Source organism: Anomaloglossus baeobatrachus, chromosome 6 (assembly GCF_048569485.1).
Source record: "Anomaloglossus baeobatrachus isolate aAnoBae1 chromosome 6, aAnoBae1.hap1, whole genome shotgun sequence".
Lineage (NCBI taxonomy): Eukaryota > Metazoa > Chordata > Amphibia > Anura > Aromobatidae > Anomaloglossus > Anomaloglossus baeobatrachus.
This window is the reverse complement of record NC_134358.1, coordinates 59,977,855-59,998,618: the sequence shown is the minus strand read 5'-3', so window position 1 is coordinate 59,998,618 and position 20,764 is coordinate 59,977,855. Positions and strand designations below refer to the sequence as shown.

Here is a 20,764-nt window from a genome sequence, read left to right as displayed (position 1 = left end):
GACTTCAGCCCGCCGTCCCGCTGCCTATATCCCCTTCATCGGATGTCCCGGCTGCTGATACTGCTGTCCGTGACTTTGCTACCATTTGGGACTCTGTCAAGGCGTCCCTTGGGCGCGCTTCCCAGCGGATGAAGAAACACGCTGACAAGAGACGTCTGGATCCTCCGTGTTTCTCTCCTGGTGACCTGGTCTGGCTTGCTTCCCAGTACATCCGATTGAAGATACCGTCCTACAAGCTGGGTCCTCGCTACATCGGGCCGTTTAAGGTCCTCCGCAAGATCAATGAGGTATCCTACAAGCTACAGCTCCCGGCCACGATGAGGATACCCAACTCATTCCACGTCTCCCTGCTCAAGCCGGTTGTCCTTGGTCCTTTCTCCGCTGCTGCCAGTCCGGCTCCTCCACCTATTGCCGATGATGACATCTACGCGGTAAGGGATATCGTGGCCATGAAGACCGTACGAGGTCGGCAGTTCTTCCTGGTGGACTGGGAGGGGTATGGTCCTGAGGATAGGTCTTGGGAGCCCAGGGAGAACGTGGGTACTCCTCTTATCCGTGCCTTCATGTCCCGGTTGCGGGGAGGGGGGCGTGGGGGGGGGGGGTACTGTCACGCTCCCCGGGTCCTCACCCCCGCTCCCCGGCTCACCTGCCACGCTCCCCGCTCTCCAGCCACCGGATCCCGTCCGTCCCAGGGTCCCTGGACCCCGATCCCGGCACCCGACAGCTTCCCTGGACCTGGCCGGCTCCCCTGCGTCCTCCTCGCAGCCTCCTTCCCTGGCTTCTGGCACTCGGGCGGCGCGCATGCGCATTAGGGCGCGCGCGCGGTCACTGACCCTTTCTTAAAGGGCCAGCGTCCATTAACAGGAAATGAGGTTGCACAGGTACAGGGTATATAGGGGGTCATTGTCCAAGGGGGCGGGGCCTGATCTTCGTGTTCCCTGAGCTAGGAATCAGGTCTCCTGGTGTTTATGTGCCTATACTCACCTATCTCTCTTTGTAGAGCCGTACCTGCCGCGCCATCCGGCCTGCCGTGTCCTGAACCCCGCACGCTGTCCGTCTGCCAGCTGACAGTCCGTACCATCTCGGATCCCTGCGGTGACCCGTCATCCCGCTCCAGAGGTTCCGGACCCCGCCTACTATCATCTCGGCTTCCGAACCTGAGCTACGTCACCAGTACCACCATCTGTGACTCCGTGGTCCCAGGGACTCCTCCGCTGCCCTCACTTGCACGGACTGTTCTGCCGCCCTTCAGTGCTTCAGCTGCCGGACTCCTTACCACCATCTTAGAGTCCGGTCCAGTGGATCCACCTCCTGGGTCTACCCGACCGCCCGGCCGTGACACGATCTATCGTACAATAGATCGCCTCGTGTGACGCCCGCATAAGTCTGAATCGATAAATTGGTTTCTTGTCTTGCTGGTCAATTTATGAATTCAACATAAAAAGTGTAAGCATTTAATATATTATAAAATGAAATACAGGGTTTTATATACTTTATCTACTTACTTTTATATACTTTTATATACTTGCAAAAGTATGTTTAAACAAGTTTTGAGCTTTTTTGAGAAACACATGAAAGACAGTCATTTTAGACACAAATTTTGCTCACTACCGGTTGTATCAATTGGATATTTATATTTATTGAAACTAGATAGTGATACAGAATATCTTTTGTGGTCTGTTTTAATTTATTTATTTTTGTTAAGTTGCTGCTAACAGCATTTAAAGATATAAGTTGAATCAGATAATATTTAACCACAAAATTTGCATCAAATTTAATGAATATGAATTGACTGTTTCTTATTATATTCTAGGGTCTCGCTTTAGACCGCACAGCATAATAAATGTGTGGTTAAAAAAGAAAAAAGTTCCAGGCAGCACTCAAAAGTAGATGGTGCTTGAGTCTATGAAAGGCATCTACAATCTAAATGAAGAAAAGACCAGCACTCCTTGTATTCTTTTTACATCAAATCCTTTACGTGTTCAGTTCCATGCACGGGCAGGCCTCACAGCTACGCGTTTCGGCTAGAGTACCAGCCTTTCTCAAACAGAAGATGTTCTGTTCTATTTGAGAAAGGCTTGTGCTCAAGCCGAAATGCGTAACTTTGATACCTGCCCATGCATGGAACTGAACAATTAAAGGATTTTATTTAATAAGAATACAAGGAGTGCTGGTCTTTTCTTCACTTAGTTAAAAAAGTATGGATACACATATTGCCGCTCAGGTGTCCCACTTTAACAGCCCTCTATTCGGTCGTCCGAGCAATTCCTTTAAGGCTGTTTTTATCTATAAGGTGGGCCATAAGTATGGATACATCCAGGGTGGGCTATACGTATGGATACACCCTGATAACAAAGGATAAAGTTGAATTCAAAATGGCGGCTTTTCAGATGGCAGCCATGGGCCTTAAAATTATTGCCACTCCCATGTACTAATATGCCAAATACAGTAAGGTGATGTCAGCAACCACTTCCATTTCATCAAGGTCTATCCATACTTATGGCCCACCCAGGGTGTATTCATATATTAATTGCCCACACAGGGTGTATCCATACTTATGGCCCAGCCGTATATCACGCGCAATGTCTTCTTCCTCCATTATCACTCTTCACCAAGGTCTCTGGCACTGAGTAGGATTCTCATATCTCAATGTGTTTCACCCAATGACTAGTTAGCATCTTGGGCAATGTGACATCAGATGCCTACTCAGTGATGGAAACCGAGACGCAGAAGATGGTCTTGAACTTGGTGCAGAAAGAAAGAAGACAATGGAGAGAGCTGTGCGGAGAACCATATTTGAGGCTGTGGACACAGGACAAGTTAGTGATCACGTATTATTTTATTTTTTTACCTCTTTTCCTCAATGAATTAGTAAGATAGAGGCCAGCCATAAAGTGAATAACAAAAATCACAAAAAAATCAAATTCAGGTGGATCTAAACTTTTTGTAAAGTTCTCGAACTGACTCAAACTGTTCCATGTTTAACTAATTTGGATAATTTGATTTAAGTCCTGATAGATAATGCCAATATTTTTGAGGATCAGTTACTTAATGATTTCTCTCCTCTTGCTTTTTTTCTCATCCTAAGATGTATCTAAAATCTTCTTCCATGGTTCTTCAAGTTGATCTATCAAAATCATGTCCTTATGAAGGGCCATAAGGGATATCCATGAGGCAATTAGCTATCTTTTCCTTTAAATTTATTTTTACATTTAGTGTCCTATAAAGATAAGCTGGCCAAACTCAAATTCATGATTTCTCAGCAGAAAAGTCGATTCACAGTGAAATTATACTCTTTGAATTTAGTGTCCATTATTATACTTTGGGGTCTCTCCAGAAAACATAGCATATGCTCACAACCCTCCGGAGCCTAGAAAAATTCTGAAGCTTGGACTTGGTGACTGAATCCGAGCTGCCAAGTACAATCCGAAAATGCAACAAGGACCAAAAAGAAGAGGGGGGATGAATAGCAAAGGGACCATAGAGGTGACTATGATGTTGTTCTTTTTCACTTTTTACATTTTTATGGCTTTTTATAGTGCAGAAAAATGGCGGCTTTTGGACTATCTTGCTGAATCCATGCAAAATTATAAAAATCCACATTTTAGTCAAGGTAGATTTTTATTATTTTTGAGAAGATTTCAATTCTGCTCAAATGTTTTCACTCATCTCTAGTATCCTATCGTGAGAAACGTTTAGATTCTCTAGCTTATTAAATTAATCTTGTGACTTGCATATCTTCTGAGTATTCTTTCATTATCTTCTTTTTCTAGCTATTCAGCCTTGTCTTTAATCTATATTATATGCTCCACCAGTGAATGTTTATTTACATAGGGATACATATTTTGTCAGTCTTGAAAAATCAAAAGGTGTCTCTCCTAAGTGGAGCACTGATGTACTTCATTTTTGTGCCCCTAAACATGAACAATAGAAGGCACCACCATTATTTGAAAGGTGTGGCATCTTCCTGGATACCCTTTGACATCCTAGCTCCCACCATCTGTGGGATCCTGGTGTTGGAAAAAAGGTGAAGGTGTTCTGCCCTTGTCTATGGCATGAAGACATCTCTGCATTGTGATTACTGTGACAAGGTGGCACTAGGCACTACTATTATGCAGTAAATTAAGAGGTAGTCAGATAGACCGGGATCATAAACCAGGAGGGCACAACAGTACAAGGGGGCAGACAAAGACGAGGTCGAGGTACAAGCTGATGGTCAGGGTTCAAATAGCGTTCATATAAGATACAGGACACAGGCGAGTATGCGGTCAGGAGGAAGTCTGAGGTCAGAAGCCGGGAAGTCACAACAGAAACAGGGGAGGACAGGTAGAAATGGGAAAACAGCAGTCTGGAGTTGAGAGACCAAGATCTGAACACTGTACACCACAGGAGCCAAAAGCACAACTGTATAGAAGTACAACTGGCAGCGTCCTCAGCTAACATGCTCCCTAAAGAAGCAGAGCAATCACCGGGACTGAGAAGCATCTGGAAGAGCACATCCCAGGACAGCATAAAAACCATTGCTGTGAATCAACCAGCAGAGCATTCATCTTGCAAAACGCTCTGCACATTAAGCAACATATACTGGCTCTGCAGGAGAGCATGGCAGAACAATACAGAATAATCTACACAACGGAATTGTGACAGTCATGTATTGTGTGTTTTCCGCACAGATAACTAGCCTCAATTTTTTCATTATTATTATTATTGCTATTATTATGGATGGTGGACAACATTCATGGACATGCCATTCCGACCAAACTGTGGACACAATGAATAGTGTGGAGTTATTTTATAGCATGCATCACTGACCATGTAATACTTTTTTTTGTATATGGAGTCACTAGTGGCTTTGAATACAGTGAATTATACATATTGGATTATCATATAGAAAATTGTTCAAATCTGCAGAGTTTTGAGAATTGCTAAAAATTCAAGATTTTTTTTTATCAACAAATCAATTTGCTAATTTTTAAGCCTGGGGCAATTATCTATTTGTAGTACAAATTATTTATATATATGGTATATAAAAAAAATATTTAAACAGTCAAATCTATAAAAAAAAATGTGTTACATTTCATTGCTTAGCAAACAAAAAATTTAAAACAAGAAGCACATTTTATCTCAGAATGTGTGGACTATGGCAAACTCTCAGAATGTGGAATTTATTTGGTGTCTTTACTTTCATGAAGGGAAGAGAGGTAGCGCATTAGACCTTTATAAGATACTGTCTATATGGAATGCAATATTGTGCATTAATTATGCTAGTGTAAGATAGGCTTCTACATCTCAGATGTGACTCTATGCATCTATTGTATATTAATTCTCTCTCGAGTTTTACCTCCTTTTGGTTCAAAGAAAATAGCCCATCTATGTATAGTCTTTTCATCTATATATTTTTTTTTGTTGAAATCATGATTCCCCACCATACTTTTGTATACTGATGTGTATAGAAAATTCTGCAGGGTCTTACTGTAATAAAAAAAGAATAAAAATATAGTCCATATGACACTTTTTAATTAATTTGCTAAGCAGCAAGAGGAAAAATATGTCTGTAATAATGATAGGTTCCTATAGCTGCTGGAGATAACTTTTTTATTGTATCAATGAATGCAAATAATTATCTAACATTTTAAAACAGGCAAGACCTAGAGATAAACACATTGTGGGACACTGGACTACCGGAAGACATGAGTAGGACTTGTCAAACTTTTTCTACCGAGGTTTTACTAGCATTATGTGATGACTGGGTAATACTAGTGGTCAAATTTGCCAATAAATAATAATGCTGAATTTATATATATCTAATATATAAAGCTGAGTGTATGTATGTATGTATGTATGTATGTGTGTGTGTATGTTCGCTAAAGGAATCCGTACCGTCTCATTTACAATCCCGAAATTTTGCATAGACACCCCATGTGAATCAGGGAACGTCATAGACTATGTTTTGACAGGAAAATTTAACCTCGCGCTTTACCGTTACTTTCCAAAAAACCTGCCTCCATTAAAGTCAATGGAGCTGCGAGCTATAGGTTATTCACAGCAGCTGTGAGTGGTTGCTATAGCAACTAAAAACATTCATAGTTTAACAAGCTTATGTGTGAGGTAATAAGATTTCGGTGGGGAGACGGATAGAGAGAGCCAAAAAGAGACAGAGAGACTGACAGTCAAAGCGACAGACAGAAGCAGACAGACAGGGAAAGAGACAGGCAGACAGGGAAAGAGACAGAGACAAAGCAAGAGTCAGGGAAAGAGACAGTGACAAGTAAAGAGACAGGGAAAGAGACAGAGACAGATGGGAAAAGAGACAGACAGGGAAAGAGACAGGGAAAGAGAGACTGGGAAAGAGAGATGGGGAAAGAGACAGACACAGACGTGGGGAAAGAGACAGACACAGACGCAGAGATAGAGAGAGACACAGACGCAGAGATAGAGAGAGACACAGACGCAGAGATAGAGACTGGGAGAGAAACAGGTACTTTTCCGGGCAATATCCGGGTACTACAGCTAATTATATATATATATATATATATATATATATATATATATATATATATATACAGTTAGGTCCAGAAATATTTGGACAGTGACACAATTTTTGCGAGTTGGGCTCTGCATGCCACCACATTGAATTTGAAATGAAACCTCTACAACAGAATTCAAGTGCAGATTGTAACGTTTAATTTGAAGGTTTGAACAAAAATATCTGATAGAAATTGTAGGAATTGTACACATTTCTTTACAAACACTCCACATTTTAGGAGGTCAAAAGTAATTGGACAAATAAACCAAACCCAAACAAAATATTTTTAATTTCAATATTTTGTTGCGAATCCTTTGGAGGCAATCACTGCCTTAAGTCTGGAACCCATGGACATCACCAAACGCTGGGTTTCCTCCTTCTTAATGCTTTGCCAGGCCTTTACAGCCGCAGCCTTCAGGTCTTGCTTGTTTGTGGGTCTTTCCGTCTTAAGTCTGGATTTGAGCAAGTGAAATGCATGCTCAATTGGGTTAAGATCTGGTGATTGACTTGGCCATTGCAGAATGTTCCACTTTTTTGCACTCATGAACTCCTGGGTAGCTTTGGCTGTATGCTTGGGGTCATTGTCCATCTGTACTATGAAGCGCCGTCCGATCAACTTTGCGGCATTTGGCTGAATCTGGGCTGAAAGTATATCCCGGTACACTTCAGAATTCATCCGGCTACTCTTGTCTGCTGTTATGTCATCAATAAACACAAGTGACCCAGTGCCATTGAAAGCCATGCATGCCCATGCCATCACGTTGCCTCCACCATGTTTTACAGAGGATGTGGTGTGCCTTGGATCATGTGCCGTTCCCTTCCTTCTCCAAACTTTTTTCTTCCCATCATTCTGGTACAGGTTGATCTTTGTCTCATCTGTCCATAGAATACTTTTCCAGAACTGAGCTGGCTTCATGAGGTGTTTTTCAGCAAATTTAACTCTGGCCTGTCTATTTTTGGAATTGATGAATGGTTTGCATCTAGATTTGAACCCTTTGTATTTACTTTCATGGAGTCTTCTCTTTACAGTTGACTTAGAGACAGATACACCTACTTCACTGAGAGTATTCTGGACTTCAGTTAATGTTGGGAATGGGTTCTTCTTCGCCAAAGAAAGTATGCGGCAATCATCCACCACTGTTGTCATCCGTGGACGCCCAGGCCTTTTTGAGTTCCCAAGCTCACCAGTCAATTCCTTTTTTTTCAGAATGTACCCGACGGTTGATTTTGCTACTCCAAGCATGTCTGCTATCTCTCTGATGGATTTTTTCTTTTTTTTCAGCCTCAGGATGTTCTGCTTCACCTTAATTGAGAGTTCCTTAAACCGCATGTTGTCTGGTCACAGCAACAGCTTCCAAATGCAAAACCACACACCTGTAATCAACCCCAGACCTTTTAACTACTTCATTGATTACAGGTTAACGAGGGAGACACCTTCAGAGTTAAGGTACCGTCACACTAAGCAACTTACCAGCGATCCCAACAACGATAGGGATCGCTGGTAAGTTGCTAGGAGGTTGCTGGTGAGCTGTCACACTGCGACGCTCCAGCGATCCCACCAGCAACCTGACCTGGCAGGGATCGCTGGAGCGTGGCTACACGAGTTGCTGGTGAGCTCACCAGCAACCAGTGTCCAGCCACACGTGCAGAGAGCAGGGAGCAGCGCACACTGAGCGCTGGCTCCCTGCTCTCCTACTTACAGCACACAACGGGTTAATTACCTGATGTGTGCTGCAGCTAAATGTGCACAGAGCAGGGAGCAGCGCACAATGCTTAGTGCTGGCTCCCTGCTCTCCTACTTACAGCACACATCAGGTTAATTAACCCGATGTGTCCTGCAGCTAGCTACATGTGCACAGAGCAGGAGCCGGCAGCACAGGCAGTGAGAGAGGCTGGTATCCAAGGTAAATATCGGGTAACCAAGGACAGGGCTTCTTGGTTACCCGATGTTTACATTGGTTACCAGCCCCTGCAGAAGCCGGCTCCTGCTGCCTGCACATTTAGTTGTTGCTGTCTCGCTGTCACACACAGCGATCTGTGCTTCACAGCGGGACAGCAACAACTAAAAAATGGCCCAGGACATTCAGCAACAACCAACGACCTCACAGCAGGGGCCAGGTTGTTGCTGGATGTCACACACAGCAACATCGCTAGCAACGTCACAAAAGTTGTTCGTTAGCAGCGATGTTGCTAGCGATGTTGCTTAGTGTGACGGGGCCTTTAATTGCAGCCCTTAGAGTCCCTTGTCCAATTACTTTTGGTCCCTTGAAAAAGAGGAGGCTATGCATTACAGAGCTATGATTCCTAAACCCTTTCTCCGATTTGGATGTGAAAACTCTCATATTGCAGCTGGGAGTGTGCACTTTCAGCCCATATTATATATATATTTGTATTTCTGAACATGTTTTTGTAAACAGCTAAAATAACAAAACTTGTGTCACTGTCCAAATATTTCTGGACCTAACTGTATGTATATATATATATATATATATATATATATATATATATATATATAAATTGTGCTGTTGATATGTGACTGTGCAATTTAAAGTGTTGAAGCAGGAACACACCTTTCCCCACTGCTATCGAAAGCCCCATAATGCGATCACGGGGAATCGATGGTTGACATGGTAGCAGAAGGTCATCTGATGACACTTGTCACTATCATGACATAGTTCCTGTTACAGCCGACTGAGCGCCGGCTGTAACAAGAATGTAGCACTTCACAATACTGCTCTGATCAGTAGAAATTAATCAACGATCAGACTGCCGATCCTTACAACCCCCAAGGTGGACTAGTAAAATAAATAAGTACCAAAAAAAGTTTTAAAAAGTAAAAAAAAATAAAAAAAATAAAAATTGAAATCATCTCATATTTACCCCAGTGAAAATTAAAGGGTTAAAAAAAGAAAAAAATATACACATATTTGGTACCGTCACCTTCATAAATGTCCGATCTATTAAAATATAAAATTAATGAATCTGATTGGTAAACAGTGTACCTTCAAAAAAATCCAAAGGCCAAAATTACGTTTTTTTTGTATTTCCAAATTTTGCACAAGATGCAATAACAGGCGATCACAACATATCATCTGTGCAATAATGGTACCATTAAAAATGGCAGCTCAAGATGCAAAAAATAAGCCAGCACTGAGCCCGATATCCCGAAAAATGATAATACTATGGATCATGGAAAATGGCACAAAAAGTGCACCACTTTTTTGGACAAAGTTCTGAATTTCGTTTAACCCCTTAGATAAAAGTAAACCTACATATGTTTGGTGTCTATAAGCTTGTAACGACCTGGGACAACACATTGGCATACCAGTTTTACCATATAGTGAACACGGTGAATAAAATTCTCCCCAGACAATCGTTCAATTGCAGGTTTTTTTGCATTTTTTCCGCACTTGGAATTTTATTGCTGTTTTCCAGAGCACTATATGGTAAAACTTACGGTTTCAGTTAAAAGTACAACTTGTCCTGCAAGAAACAAGCCCTCATATGGCAAAATTGACAGAAAAATAAAAAAAGTTACAGCTCTCGGAAAAAGAGGAGCAACCCCCCCTAAAAAAAAATGGAAAATCAACTGGGAATGAAGGGGTTAAGGTTAACAAAGTCAATGTTTTGGAGTGGCCATCACAAAGCCCTGATCTCAATCCTATTGAAAATTTTTGAGCAAAGCTAAAAAGGCCGGTGCGAGCAAGCTGACCTACAAACATGGCTCAGTTACACCAGTTCTGTCAGGAGGAATGGGCCCAAATTCCACCAACTATTGTAAGAAGCTTGTGGAAGGAGACCCAAAATGTTTCACCCAAGTCAAAACAGTTTAAGGACAACACCTTAGTACCAAATACTAATGAAATGTATGGAAACTTTTGACCTTGCAGAAAGTAATAAAAATGCCTAAAAACATTCTCTCTCATTTTTATGGCATTTGGCAAATATAAAAAATTTGATAATGATGTACTACGTATACAATGTAGCATGCCCTGCCCCTCATGCTCTGCACTTGATATAACATAGTGTTTATGTTTGACCCAGAGCATTACCCTAATGAAAACTTCATTTGACGAAGGTGTTGTAAGCCACCTGTAATCAAGTGCCCTGTGCACGTAAGAAATGCAAAATAGTGAGATCCCATAGATTTACATCAGTGTCAATTAATGAAGTATAGTGGAAGCTTGGATTAAACGTAACTTGGTTTGAGAGTGTTTTGCAAGACAAGCAAAGTTTTTACAAATTTTTAACTTGGTTTAAGAGCAATGTTTTGCAAGAAGAGCAAATCCTCGCCATTCACACTTTCGGTTCTTTCCTTTCACCGTGCTCTGACCTGCTCTAGAGGTAACTTTCTGTACTTATGTACTGTATACAGTATACCATTGTACAGTACAGTATATATTATACAGCATGGCTATGAATTTGCATTTGTGGATGCAGTATTGTACTTTCTCTCTGATAACCAGTGCAGCACATTGTTTATACTGTACCCCCCGGACACCAACAATTCTATTGTAAGCTAAAGTGCAGTTTAATTTGCTTTATATGCTCTTTACTGTACTGTACAGTATTTTGTATTAGTGTATTATAATAATTTTATATGAATACAGGACATTATTTTGTATTACTGTAATATGTTTGTATAAATACAGCAAATATTTTTGGGTTGTGGAACGAATTGTCTGTGTTTCAATTATTTCCTATGGGAAAATTCGCTTTGATATAAGAGTAACTTGGTTTACGAGCACAGTCCAGGAATCAATTATGCTCGTAATCCAAGGTTCCACTGTATATATAAAGATTAAAGCACCACTCCAGCATTTTTTCTTTTCAGAGCTAAAGTGGAGCTTTCAATGTACTTGCCATATGGGTTGTTCTTGTACTCATCATTTTGCAGCTTCTTTTTTCTGCATCGAGGCGCTCCAACATCACTATCTTGTACCTGTAACTTTTGACTGGCTGAATGTCAGAAGTTATGTCACAAGGTCTTAATGCAAGTCTATGAGAGCCAGAACGAGGCTCTCATAGATTTGTGACCTCCAAGAAACACTGCAGCTGTCAGCAGGTCTCAAATCGCAGGAGACTGTGAAAAAGACCACTGACCACTGCTGGAAATAGATGAAGGCTATGAAAGGTGAGTATAAAGGGCACTTTACACGCTGTAATATTGCTATCAATATCGCTAGTGAGCATACCCACCCCCGTCGTTTGTGCATCACGGGCAAATCGCTGCCCGTGGCGCACAACATTGCTAACACCTGTCACACGGACTTACCTGCATAGCGACGTCACTGTTGCTGGCAAACCGCCTCCTTTCTAAGGGGGCGGTTCATTCGGCATCACAGCGGCATCACTAAGCGGCCGCCCAATAGAAGCGAAGGGGTAGTGATGAGCGGGACGAACATCCCGCCCACCTCCTTCCTTCCGCATTGCCGGCGGCTGCAGGTACGATGTCATTCCTCGTTCCTGTGTCACACGTAGCGATGTGTGCTCCCGCAGGAATGATGAACAACATCCTGCACGCAGCAGCAACGATATTTGGGATTAGAACGACGTGTCAACGATCAACGATATGGTGAGTAATTTTGATCGTTAATGGTCATTCGTGCGTTTCACACGCAACGACGTCGCTAACGAGACCGGATGTGCGTCACGAATTCTGTGACTCCCAACGACATCTCATTAGCGATGTCGTGTGTAAAGTGGCCTTAAGAGTGGGCAAGGGGCTAATATTTAAAGAACCAGTACAGTGGTCAAATAAAAATATGTAAAATAAAAGCTGGAGTGGCACTTTAAGTGAAGATGGAAAAAAATCATCTTGATTACAAAAAATTGCAAATTATTGCCATTGTGATAGTGGAAAACATAGCAAGAGGGCAAGATGCAGAGTCGTACCCAGGCAAAGATATTCTGCCTTCCTGCATTAGTCTGGAAAAACAAGATTGATGTGTTGCATTGCCATTAGCATTAGGCGGTAATATATCACTGCCTTGGAACAGCATTATCAACTCCTTCAGAAGCTTTTCTTAAATGCAGAGAGACTGCAGGAATATGTAGAACAATACGACTTAACCCTGTAAAGATTACAGCGGTAATGTCTTGTGCCATGCATAATTGATCACATCAGTGGGAGACCGGGTAGATATAAAATCAGTGACATTAAAATGTTTAAATAATTACCAGCAATGGCTAGGCGGGATGATTGATGACTGATATCTGTAAGTAAAATAATCTCAGGACACATGAGACTCTGAGCAATTTAATATAGGCTCCTCTATACTTCATTTAAAACACAGATCAAGCTCAATCTCATCCTAACTGCATATATTATCCACGGATTGATAAATAATTGGATTTGAGATTCTTGTTTCATTTCATTATACAAAGCAGTACATCATATATTGAATGATTTCATTCCTGTCTTTCTTTTTGTGGGGAAAAAAGAGATTGAGCGGTTAGAAAGACAAAGATTATTTGGCCCTACTGAAGGCATGGAGATAATGCTAATGCTGCGGAGGATTACGACAAAGCCTGTAGAAAATTCAATTGTGAATAAAATGAACCCTTATTCCCAATGTCACACTCACAGGGTGTCGTGAAGGTGAGCTACATGCAAATGAATGAGGGAATTTTTACAATATACAGATGTGTCCTTCCTAGAGATAAGTGCCTCGGCCAAAATTCGATTCAACAGATTTAGTCTAGTTTAGCATTTCTGGTAATAGCTGTTTATTATGGCCTGAGGTCTTTTCAGACCTAAAAACATAATAAATGGAAGAGTATAAAAATAGAAAATATTATATTCACTCAGCACCTGTCATGGTGCCGTAACTCTCCATGTGGTTATCTGTTGTCTCCAATGATGAGCGAGCACTACCATGCTCAGGGGTTTGGTAGGCTTTAAAGGGAACCTGTCACCAGATTTGGTGACTATAAGCTAGGGCCACCACCAGTGGGCTTTATATACAGCATTCTAATGTTTATTTGTTTTATTTACAAGATTTTGCAAGATTTCTCCCGTGCATCTCCCATACTCTGGAACGCTCTACCTCAGCACATCAGACTCTCCCCTACCGTGGAAAGCTTCAAGAGGAACCTCAAGACCCACCTCTTCCAACAAGCCTACAACCTACAATAGCCCTCAGTCCAGTACACCACTGCGCAACCAGCTCTGCCCTCACCTATTGTACCATCACCCATTCCCTGTAGACTGTGAGCCCTCGCGGGCAGGGTCCTCTCTCCCCCTGTAGACTGTGAGCCCTCACGGGCAGGGTCCTCTCTCCTCCTGTACCAGTCTGTTTTTTACTGTTAATGATTGTTGTACGTATACCCTCTTTCACTTGTAAAGCGCCATGGAATAAATGGCGCTATAATAATAAATAATAATAAATAATAATAAACCGTTTCTAGACTTAAACAGAATGAAACTGAATGGCCGATAGATTGTTTCGAAAAACAAAAATAATTGGATTCCTGCAAATCCAAATTTATTTTTTTTTCCACTCCAAATTTATTTACTCATCTCTAGTCCTTCATTTTCTTTCATTGTGGTTCAAAGCGTCCCAAGATGAGTGCAACTTTTAAAAAATAATCCCCAAACTTTGCAGAGAGTTGTTTATATAACATTAGTGTTAAATCATCAAGGTGAATGTTTACTTTTTTATTTCTTCTACTTTTCAGTTTACCCACTGTGTATGACCTAATCTAATGTACAATGTTCTTCTGTCAACTCTACTGTCTTGTCAATTAAGTAATTCATGTTATTATTTAAGTTGTGCTGCTGTGATACCATAATTTCCCGCAGGATCAATAAAATGCATTGTATCGTATCGTATCGTATATAATATGTATTTTTATTTGTCCATGAGTGATTGTCTGGAACCCCTACAATCTATTCTAAACTATGGTGCCCGGCTAATCCACCTGTCCCCCCGCTACTCCCCGACCTCTCCTCTCTGCCAGTCCCTTCACTGGCTTCCCATTGCCCAACGACTCCAGTTCAAAACACTAACCAAGACATACAAAGCCATCCACAACCTGTCTCCTCCCTACATCTGTGACCTAGTCACCCGGTACTTACCTGCACGTAACCTTCGATCCTCACAAGATCTCCTTCTCTACTCCCCTCTCATCTCCTCTTCCCACCATCGCATCCAAGATTTCTCCCGTGCCTCCCCCATACTCTGGAATGCTCTGCCACAACACATCAGACTCTCGCCCACCTTGGCAAGCTTCAAAAGGAACCTGAAGACCCACCTCTTCTGACAAGCCTACAACCTGCTGTAACCCTCAGTCTGATACAGCGCCGCACTATCAGCTCTACCCTCACCTACTGTATCCTTACCTATCCCTTGTAGACTGTGAGCCCTCGCGGGCAGGGACCTTTCTCCTTCTGTACCTGTTTGCGTCTTGTATTGTTTATGATTATTGTACTTGTCCCTATTATGTATACCCCTTTCACATGTAAATTGCCATGGAATTGATGGCGTTATAATAATAAATAATAATAATAATAATAATAATTGTGATGATGCAGCCAGTAAAGGGTTTCTCTAGCATATTACCATATTTTATTGAATTTGTATTGTGAGAAAGTTACATTTTTAATCAAATATCCAGAAAACTACAAGTAAACTAATGTTTAGAAGCTTCCTTAACTCCCATTTTTAGCTTTCGATATAGGGGAAGTTAATAGCTCATCCAACACTATTGTGCTTTCACCTTTTTCCAAATAAAATTATGGCTATGCTTTGCCTAATTTTATTTTCACATGGAAAAAAATATCTTCTAGCTCAGAATCCAAGCCCAACGGTGAAAGTTGATTGAAATATATATTGATTGCACAGTATTCTAAGGATTTATCCATAAAGATATCATGGACCCAACATCTTCCAAGTTATGGTCCAAGGCAATGGATACATTGCTTAATACTATTTTATTGAGAACAAAAGCTTAAAAGAACAGCTAGAGTTCTTAACAATAATGTGTGAATTTCCCATCTAAGGTGAAACCTCCCTCCTCTACTAAATATTTATCAAAATTTGGTTGTCTAGAATTAGAAATTGGGCAATTGGGCAGATAAGATCAATTCGGAAAGGGAGGATTTGATTCACATTGATTATATTTGTTGCCTATGAAATGTGCCATGAAAGGGTTAAAGGGAACCTGTCACCAAATTTTTCCCTATTAAACTAAAAGAATCACCTTCTGCAGCTCCTGGGCTGCGTTCTATAAAGGTGCACCTTGGCCCTGACTCCCCTTCCAGACCCCAAAAATAACTTTATAAAACTTGGCCGTTGGATATGCTAATTACCTGTGTTGGCTAGATGGGCCAACACAGGTAATTAGGTAATTTCTGTTCCTGTTCCCCCTCCGGCCACTGATCGCCGTCCTCCTTTCTTGATTGATGGGATGACACCTCCGTCATCATCCTCATCGCATTTTCAAATCTTGCGCCTGTGCAGTTAGGTCGGCTCGCACAGGCGCAGTTCACTCTGCCATATTGTGGGCAGAGCAGAAAACATAGCTGTCCTCGCTCGTCGCACCGGTGAGCTAAATGCGCAGGCGCGAGATTATGGGCGGGTATGAGAATGGCGCTGGTAAGGTCGGCACTGAGCATGACCTCACCAGCACCATGCTTGTACCCGCCCATAATTTCACGCCTGTGCATTTAGCTCACCGGCGTGAGCGAGGGCAGCTGTTTTCTCCTCTGCCCGCAAAAAGGTTTTAGGGGGCTTTTCCTTTTGGGGGGTCCCCTTAATTGGGAATTTGGCTCTTCTCAGTACTTTGCAAGCAGCCTTTTTTCTGTATATCATTATGACATTGCAATTATACTGTGTTGGGATATGGTGGATTCTATATACATATTGTGCTTATAGCAGCTTTATGATTTATTCTTTGCTAATTGCACTTTGCACTTTATAATTATTTCATGCTGCTATATTTGCACTACATCCACTATTGCACTCAGCACTTTATGACTATTAATTTATTACATGATGCCATGTTTGCACCTTGCCTATAATAGCTGCTAGTCAGGAAATTTTACTGACAAATTTATTCAAAGTGGTATGGTGTATGGTGAAACTTTTCTTGCCAGTTTTTATACCAACCTTTGATGGTTTCTGTACATGCTGTTGCCTTCCCCTGGGATCACCATTCTCTTCCATTCCCCCCATTCTTTGTTTTTTATGGTGTTTTATATGGCCTTCCTCCCCCCTTTTTTGTGTTTTGTCCATTTCACATATTAAATAAAAATCGTCATTGTTTTGCACTATTTATTACTCCGGTTTCTCTTGTTTTTTGACATTGCATAGGAGTATGTGCTAGGCACGTGTTTTGCCCCATTGTGGGCACCCGTGCCTATTATTGTGATAAGTTATGGTCATGAGGTATAGTTTTTTCATCTTTTACTCAACATTGTGCCTGTTCAGCACAATTTGAATAGGTGAGTGGGTATTTTACCCAACCATTATTATTCACTTCTTAGCTATGAATCACACACAGGGAGCACTTTCCTTTTTCTTTTATCTACTGTATCCTTCTCCTTCAAGATATTCCACCATTATCTAGTTACCATGCTAGTATGTGTGGGCCAACACACATAATTATTTCATTTTTAGCTTTGTCTCCCAGTCATTGGTGATGCCCACCAGAAATATGGTGATGAGAAGAAGGTGGAGAAACAGTGTCCAGACAGGTATAATGAGGGACCAGATGAGGTATTCCTCAAGGGCATAGAAAAGAAAAACAACAAGAGGGTTCTTCTGTGAAAAGCCTTTTGCACTATAAGGACAAAAAAGGGAGGGTGATCCAACTCACCTAAATAGGTTGCGCTGCAGTCACAACACTGTTGAGCACATGAATGGAGCCAGGCAGAGGAACACCACAAGGGGTTGACAGACTACAATCCAAATTTTTGTGGAACTTCAAAGCAAAGTTGATTAACTTATAATTGATTCTTTGATCTCTACGAACCATCATGGGATGGTGGGAAGGGCAGTTTTGGTATGGAACACCCCCCCCCCTCTATTAAGATTCTTTGTTTCCTTCCCACTAACCTTTCTACATATTGCTTCTTGAAAATCTGTTACCACGCGGTAAAGAACAAATTCACTAATGATTTATGACACATTCTGAGATAAATTTCTTTTTGCTTCCTATTAAATATTGTAACTGTGACACTCCAGTTATAATAAACCCATGCGTTTAATCTACAATCAAGGACGAGATACATTGAAAAATCCACTAAAATGACATCTTTGTTATAATATTCAAAGACGATTCTTCATGAAAAGACTTGTGTGTAATTATCTCAGAAGTCCTCAAATGAACAGGGGTTGATATTTCACAGAATGTAACATCTTGTCTTGATACTTTATCTTTTTATATTAACCCTATGCCAAACATTGCTACGTAAATCATAGAACGCAGGAAGATAAAAAGAAGGTCGTTTCAGTCTAGTTGTAGGTTGTCTCATGGTAGACGACAATGAGGAACAGACAATAGACTGAATGTTCTTCAAACTTTAAGAGATATCTTGTTAGATTTACTGATTGAATAGACCTCTTATGGTAACCAAACCAAAGTTGAAGGTTAATACTTTCTTCTCAGTACATACTTTATTATTACATACTTACCAACACAGGTTGGTAGCGAGTCATTCCACTGAGCCAAAGCATTTGGAACTGAATCACATCTAATAGCCACAGAACCTTGTAGGATGTATCCTGGGTTGCACTCAAAGAAGACCACAGATCCAACTGCAAACTCATTCCCGATTCTTTTTCCAAAACGCGGTTCTGGTACAGAACTACATTGGGTGGCACTCGTCCTTGGGACAGCTAGAAACAATAATGTAGAAGTATTAAGATAAAACCATATGGCTAAAGCAGAGCTTTGTGAAAACATTTTTTTCTTGGCTAAACTTGTCATATTTACTAAATGCTACACAATTTTTCTAAAGAATCCAAAACATCTGAGAAAATGCCATATAAAAAAAAACTGGAAAACTACAGAAATATATATATCTTAGAAAACTAAATATGGAGTAAAAAAAATCCAAATATATTGTAATAAAGTATTACATTTTATTCATACAAAGACTACAAAAAAATATTTTTCAAAGAAATTTTTACCAAAAATATATATCAAGGTAGACCTAAATACAAGCAAAACATAGTGGATCAAAGTCTCTCCAAAACATGATGAAAATAAGGCATGTGCAGGGCAATGAAATACCAAAGTAAAAAAATAATGTAGTTATCCTTTTTAACCCTGACTAAAGTGTACACAGCCTAATGGATGGCAAAAAGGGTAGCACACCAGGTAAGCTCAGAAAGTATTTAAATAAATGAGAGATCTGTGCAGACAAGCATGTTAATACTAACTAGTTAAGAGGACATTAAAGTCCAGCTTATCCATTATATCCTGCAGTGGGGAGATGAGATACCACAGACCCTGATGCATATTTTGGGGGGCCCGATGAAGCCCAACATGAAACACGCGTCGGGGTCTGTGGTATCTCATTTTCCCACTGCAGGATATAATGGGTAAGCTGGACTTTGATGTCCTCTTTACTAGTTGGTATTAACATGTGTGTCTGCACAGATCTCACATTTCTTTAGATACTTTCTGTCCTTGCCTGGTGGGCTCCCCTTTTTGCCATCCATTAGGCTGTGATTACTTTAGTCAGGGTTTAAAGGGATAGCTACACTATTTTTTACTTTTGTATTTCATTGTCCTGCTCATGCCCTATTTTGGTAAAAATGTATTTGAAAAATATTTTTCTGTACTCTTTGTATCAATAAAATTTAGGGTTTTTTTTTACAATATATTTGGATTTTTTGACTCCCTATTTAGTTATGTAGAACATTTTTCTAAAGTGAAACTAAAGCTTAAGAATTAATAATGTTCAATGATTTTCCGTTACTGTTTAGAAAGGAAAGTGCAGTAGCTAAACTTTTACAGACACATTTTTTTAAAATGAGAACGTAAAGAACAACTATTAGCTCAAGTTTCCTCTGTAGGTATGAGAACATTTTTGACAGGTATAAATTTTATTTTATCATTAGTAGAACCACTCTATATAATATATTAACAATGATTGATTCTAAGAAATTTAACGTTTATATTATTGTCTACTTGGTCTACTGTCTCAGGAATTATTAATAGGGGGGGGGCAGAAGCTTAAATCTATTTCAATACTAAAGCTCTCTCTATGTATTGTAATTCTCTAATGTCTTTTGTAACATACCTGTGCTGAAACGCTCCTAATGTTCCCTCATTAAGCTTTCTAACTGCTTTATTTTTTTTTCCGCTTCCTGTATAATTACATTTTATTTGAGAATCCCGCCGGGATAGTCAAATGATCTTGAGAGGTGTATGGCACTCTTGAGAATATAGAAGACAGGGGGCTCAATAAGGGTTCCAATCCATTTATAAATAATAATAAGGTACTTTGTACTCCGGTGGATATAACAGATTTTATTTTGGCAATTTAAAATCAATGTTGACCAGTAATTCTCGGCCACCATCAGACACTGATTTCCATTGAAGGAAAATGAATGGAATAACAGCATAGTGGATATCCCATAGTGTATGCGCGTACACAAAATCTGTCATTCCACAGCACTGCTATTACTTTAACTTTCCAGCAATGACAATCTGAATCTTTTATATCAAGTAGAGTACCTTTTCATAGATAATCAGTTGAGTCATCATCAGGGGAAGAGACTGTAGTCACTGCTGTAACTTCTCCCCCACCCTGAAATGAAACATCTTCAGTTACATCTATTTCAGGGGCTGGGTTATTTAATACTATACTGAACTTTTGGCTATTGTGAATTCCGATGGAAGCTCTGTAGGATCTTGTTATTGTGCACAATTCTTTTCAGTGCACAGTGACAGAGCACTCTCTCAATGTTTCTGTGAAAAGTGTCAAGAATCCACTGTAAGAGCCCATCAAAAGGAGAGAATGAGCAAGCAGAGACCATCCCTGTCACTTGGCGGCGTTGGTCTCCATTTTTCCTGCATGTTAGGAAATGCATGCCAAGTAATCTTACAATGTGCATTGACAGTGCACACTCTTGCTCATTATCTGCCATCACAGCCAGCAAGGGAGCACAGGGTAGCTATGTAGTGAGAAGAATAGGGTACAGTGGCAAAATCGTACTGGGTAGCCATCAGAATTGACAATTATCACATCCTCAGCAGAGCAGAGACCAGACTAGACCCTGA

At 40.7% G+C, this 20,764-nt stretch overlaps 1 protein-coding gene across 7 annotated transcripts in view; it reads right to left on the bottom strand.

Annotated features, from left to right (window-relative positions):
- CSMD3 (CUB and Sushi multiple domains 3) overlaps positions 1 to 20,764 on the bottom strand; it is a 2,007,504-nt gene that overhangs the window by 455,617 nt on the left and 1,531,123 nt on the right. For all 7 annotated transcript variants that reach the window (XM_075352941.1, XM_075352934.1, XM_075352935.1 and 4 more), the window contains one exon: positions 18,166 to 18,369. In XM_075352941.1, the coding sequence (XP_075209056.1) occupies positions 18,166 to 18,369 (204 nt within the window). The remainder of the gene's footprint in view (positions 1 to 18,165; positions 18,370 to 20,764) is intronic.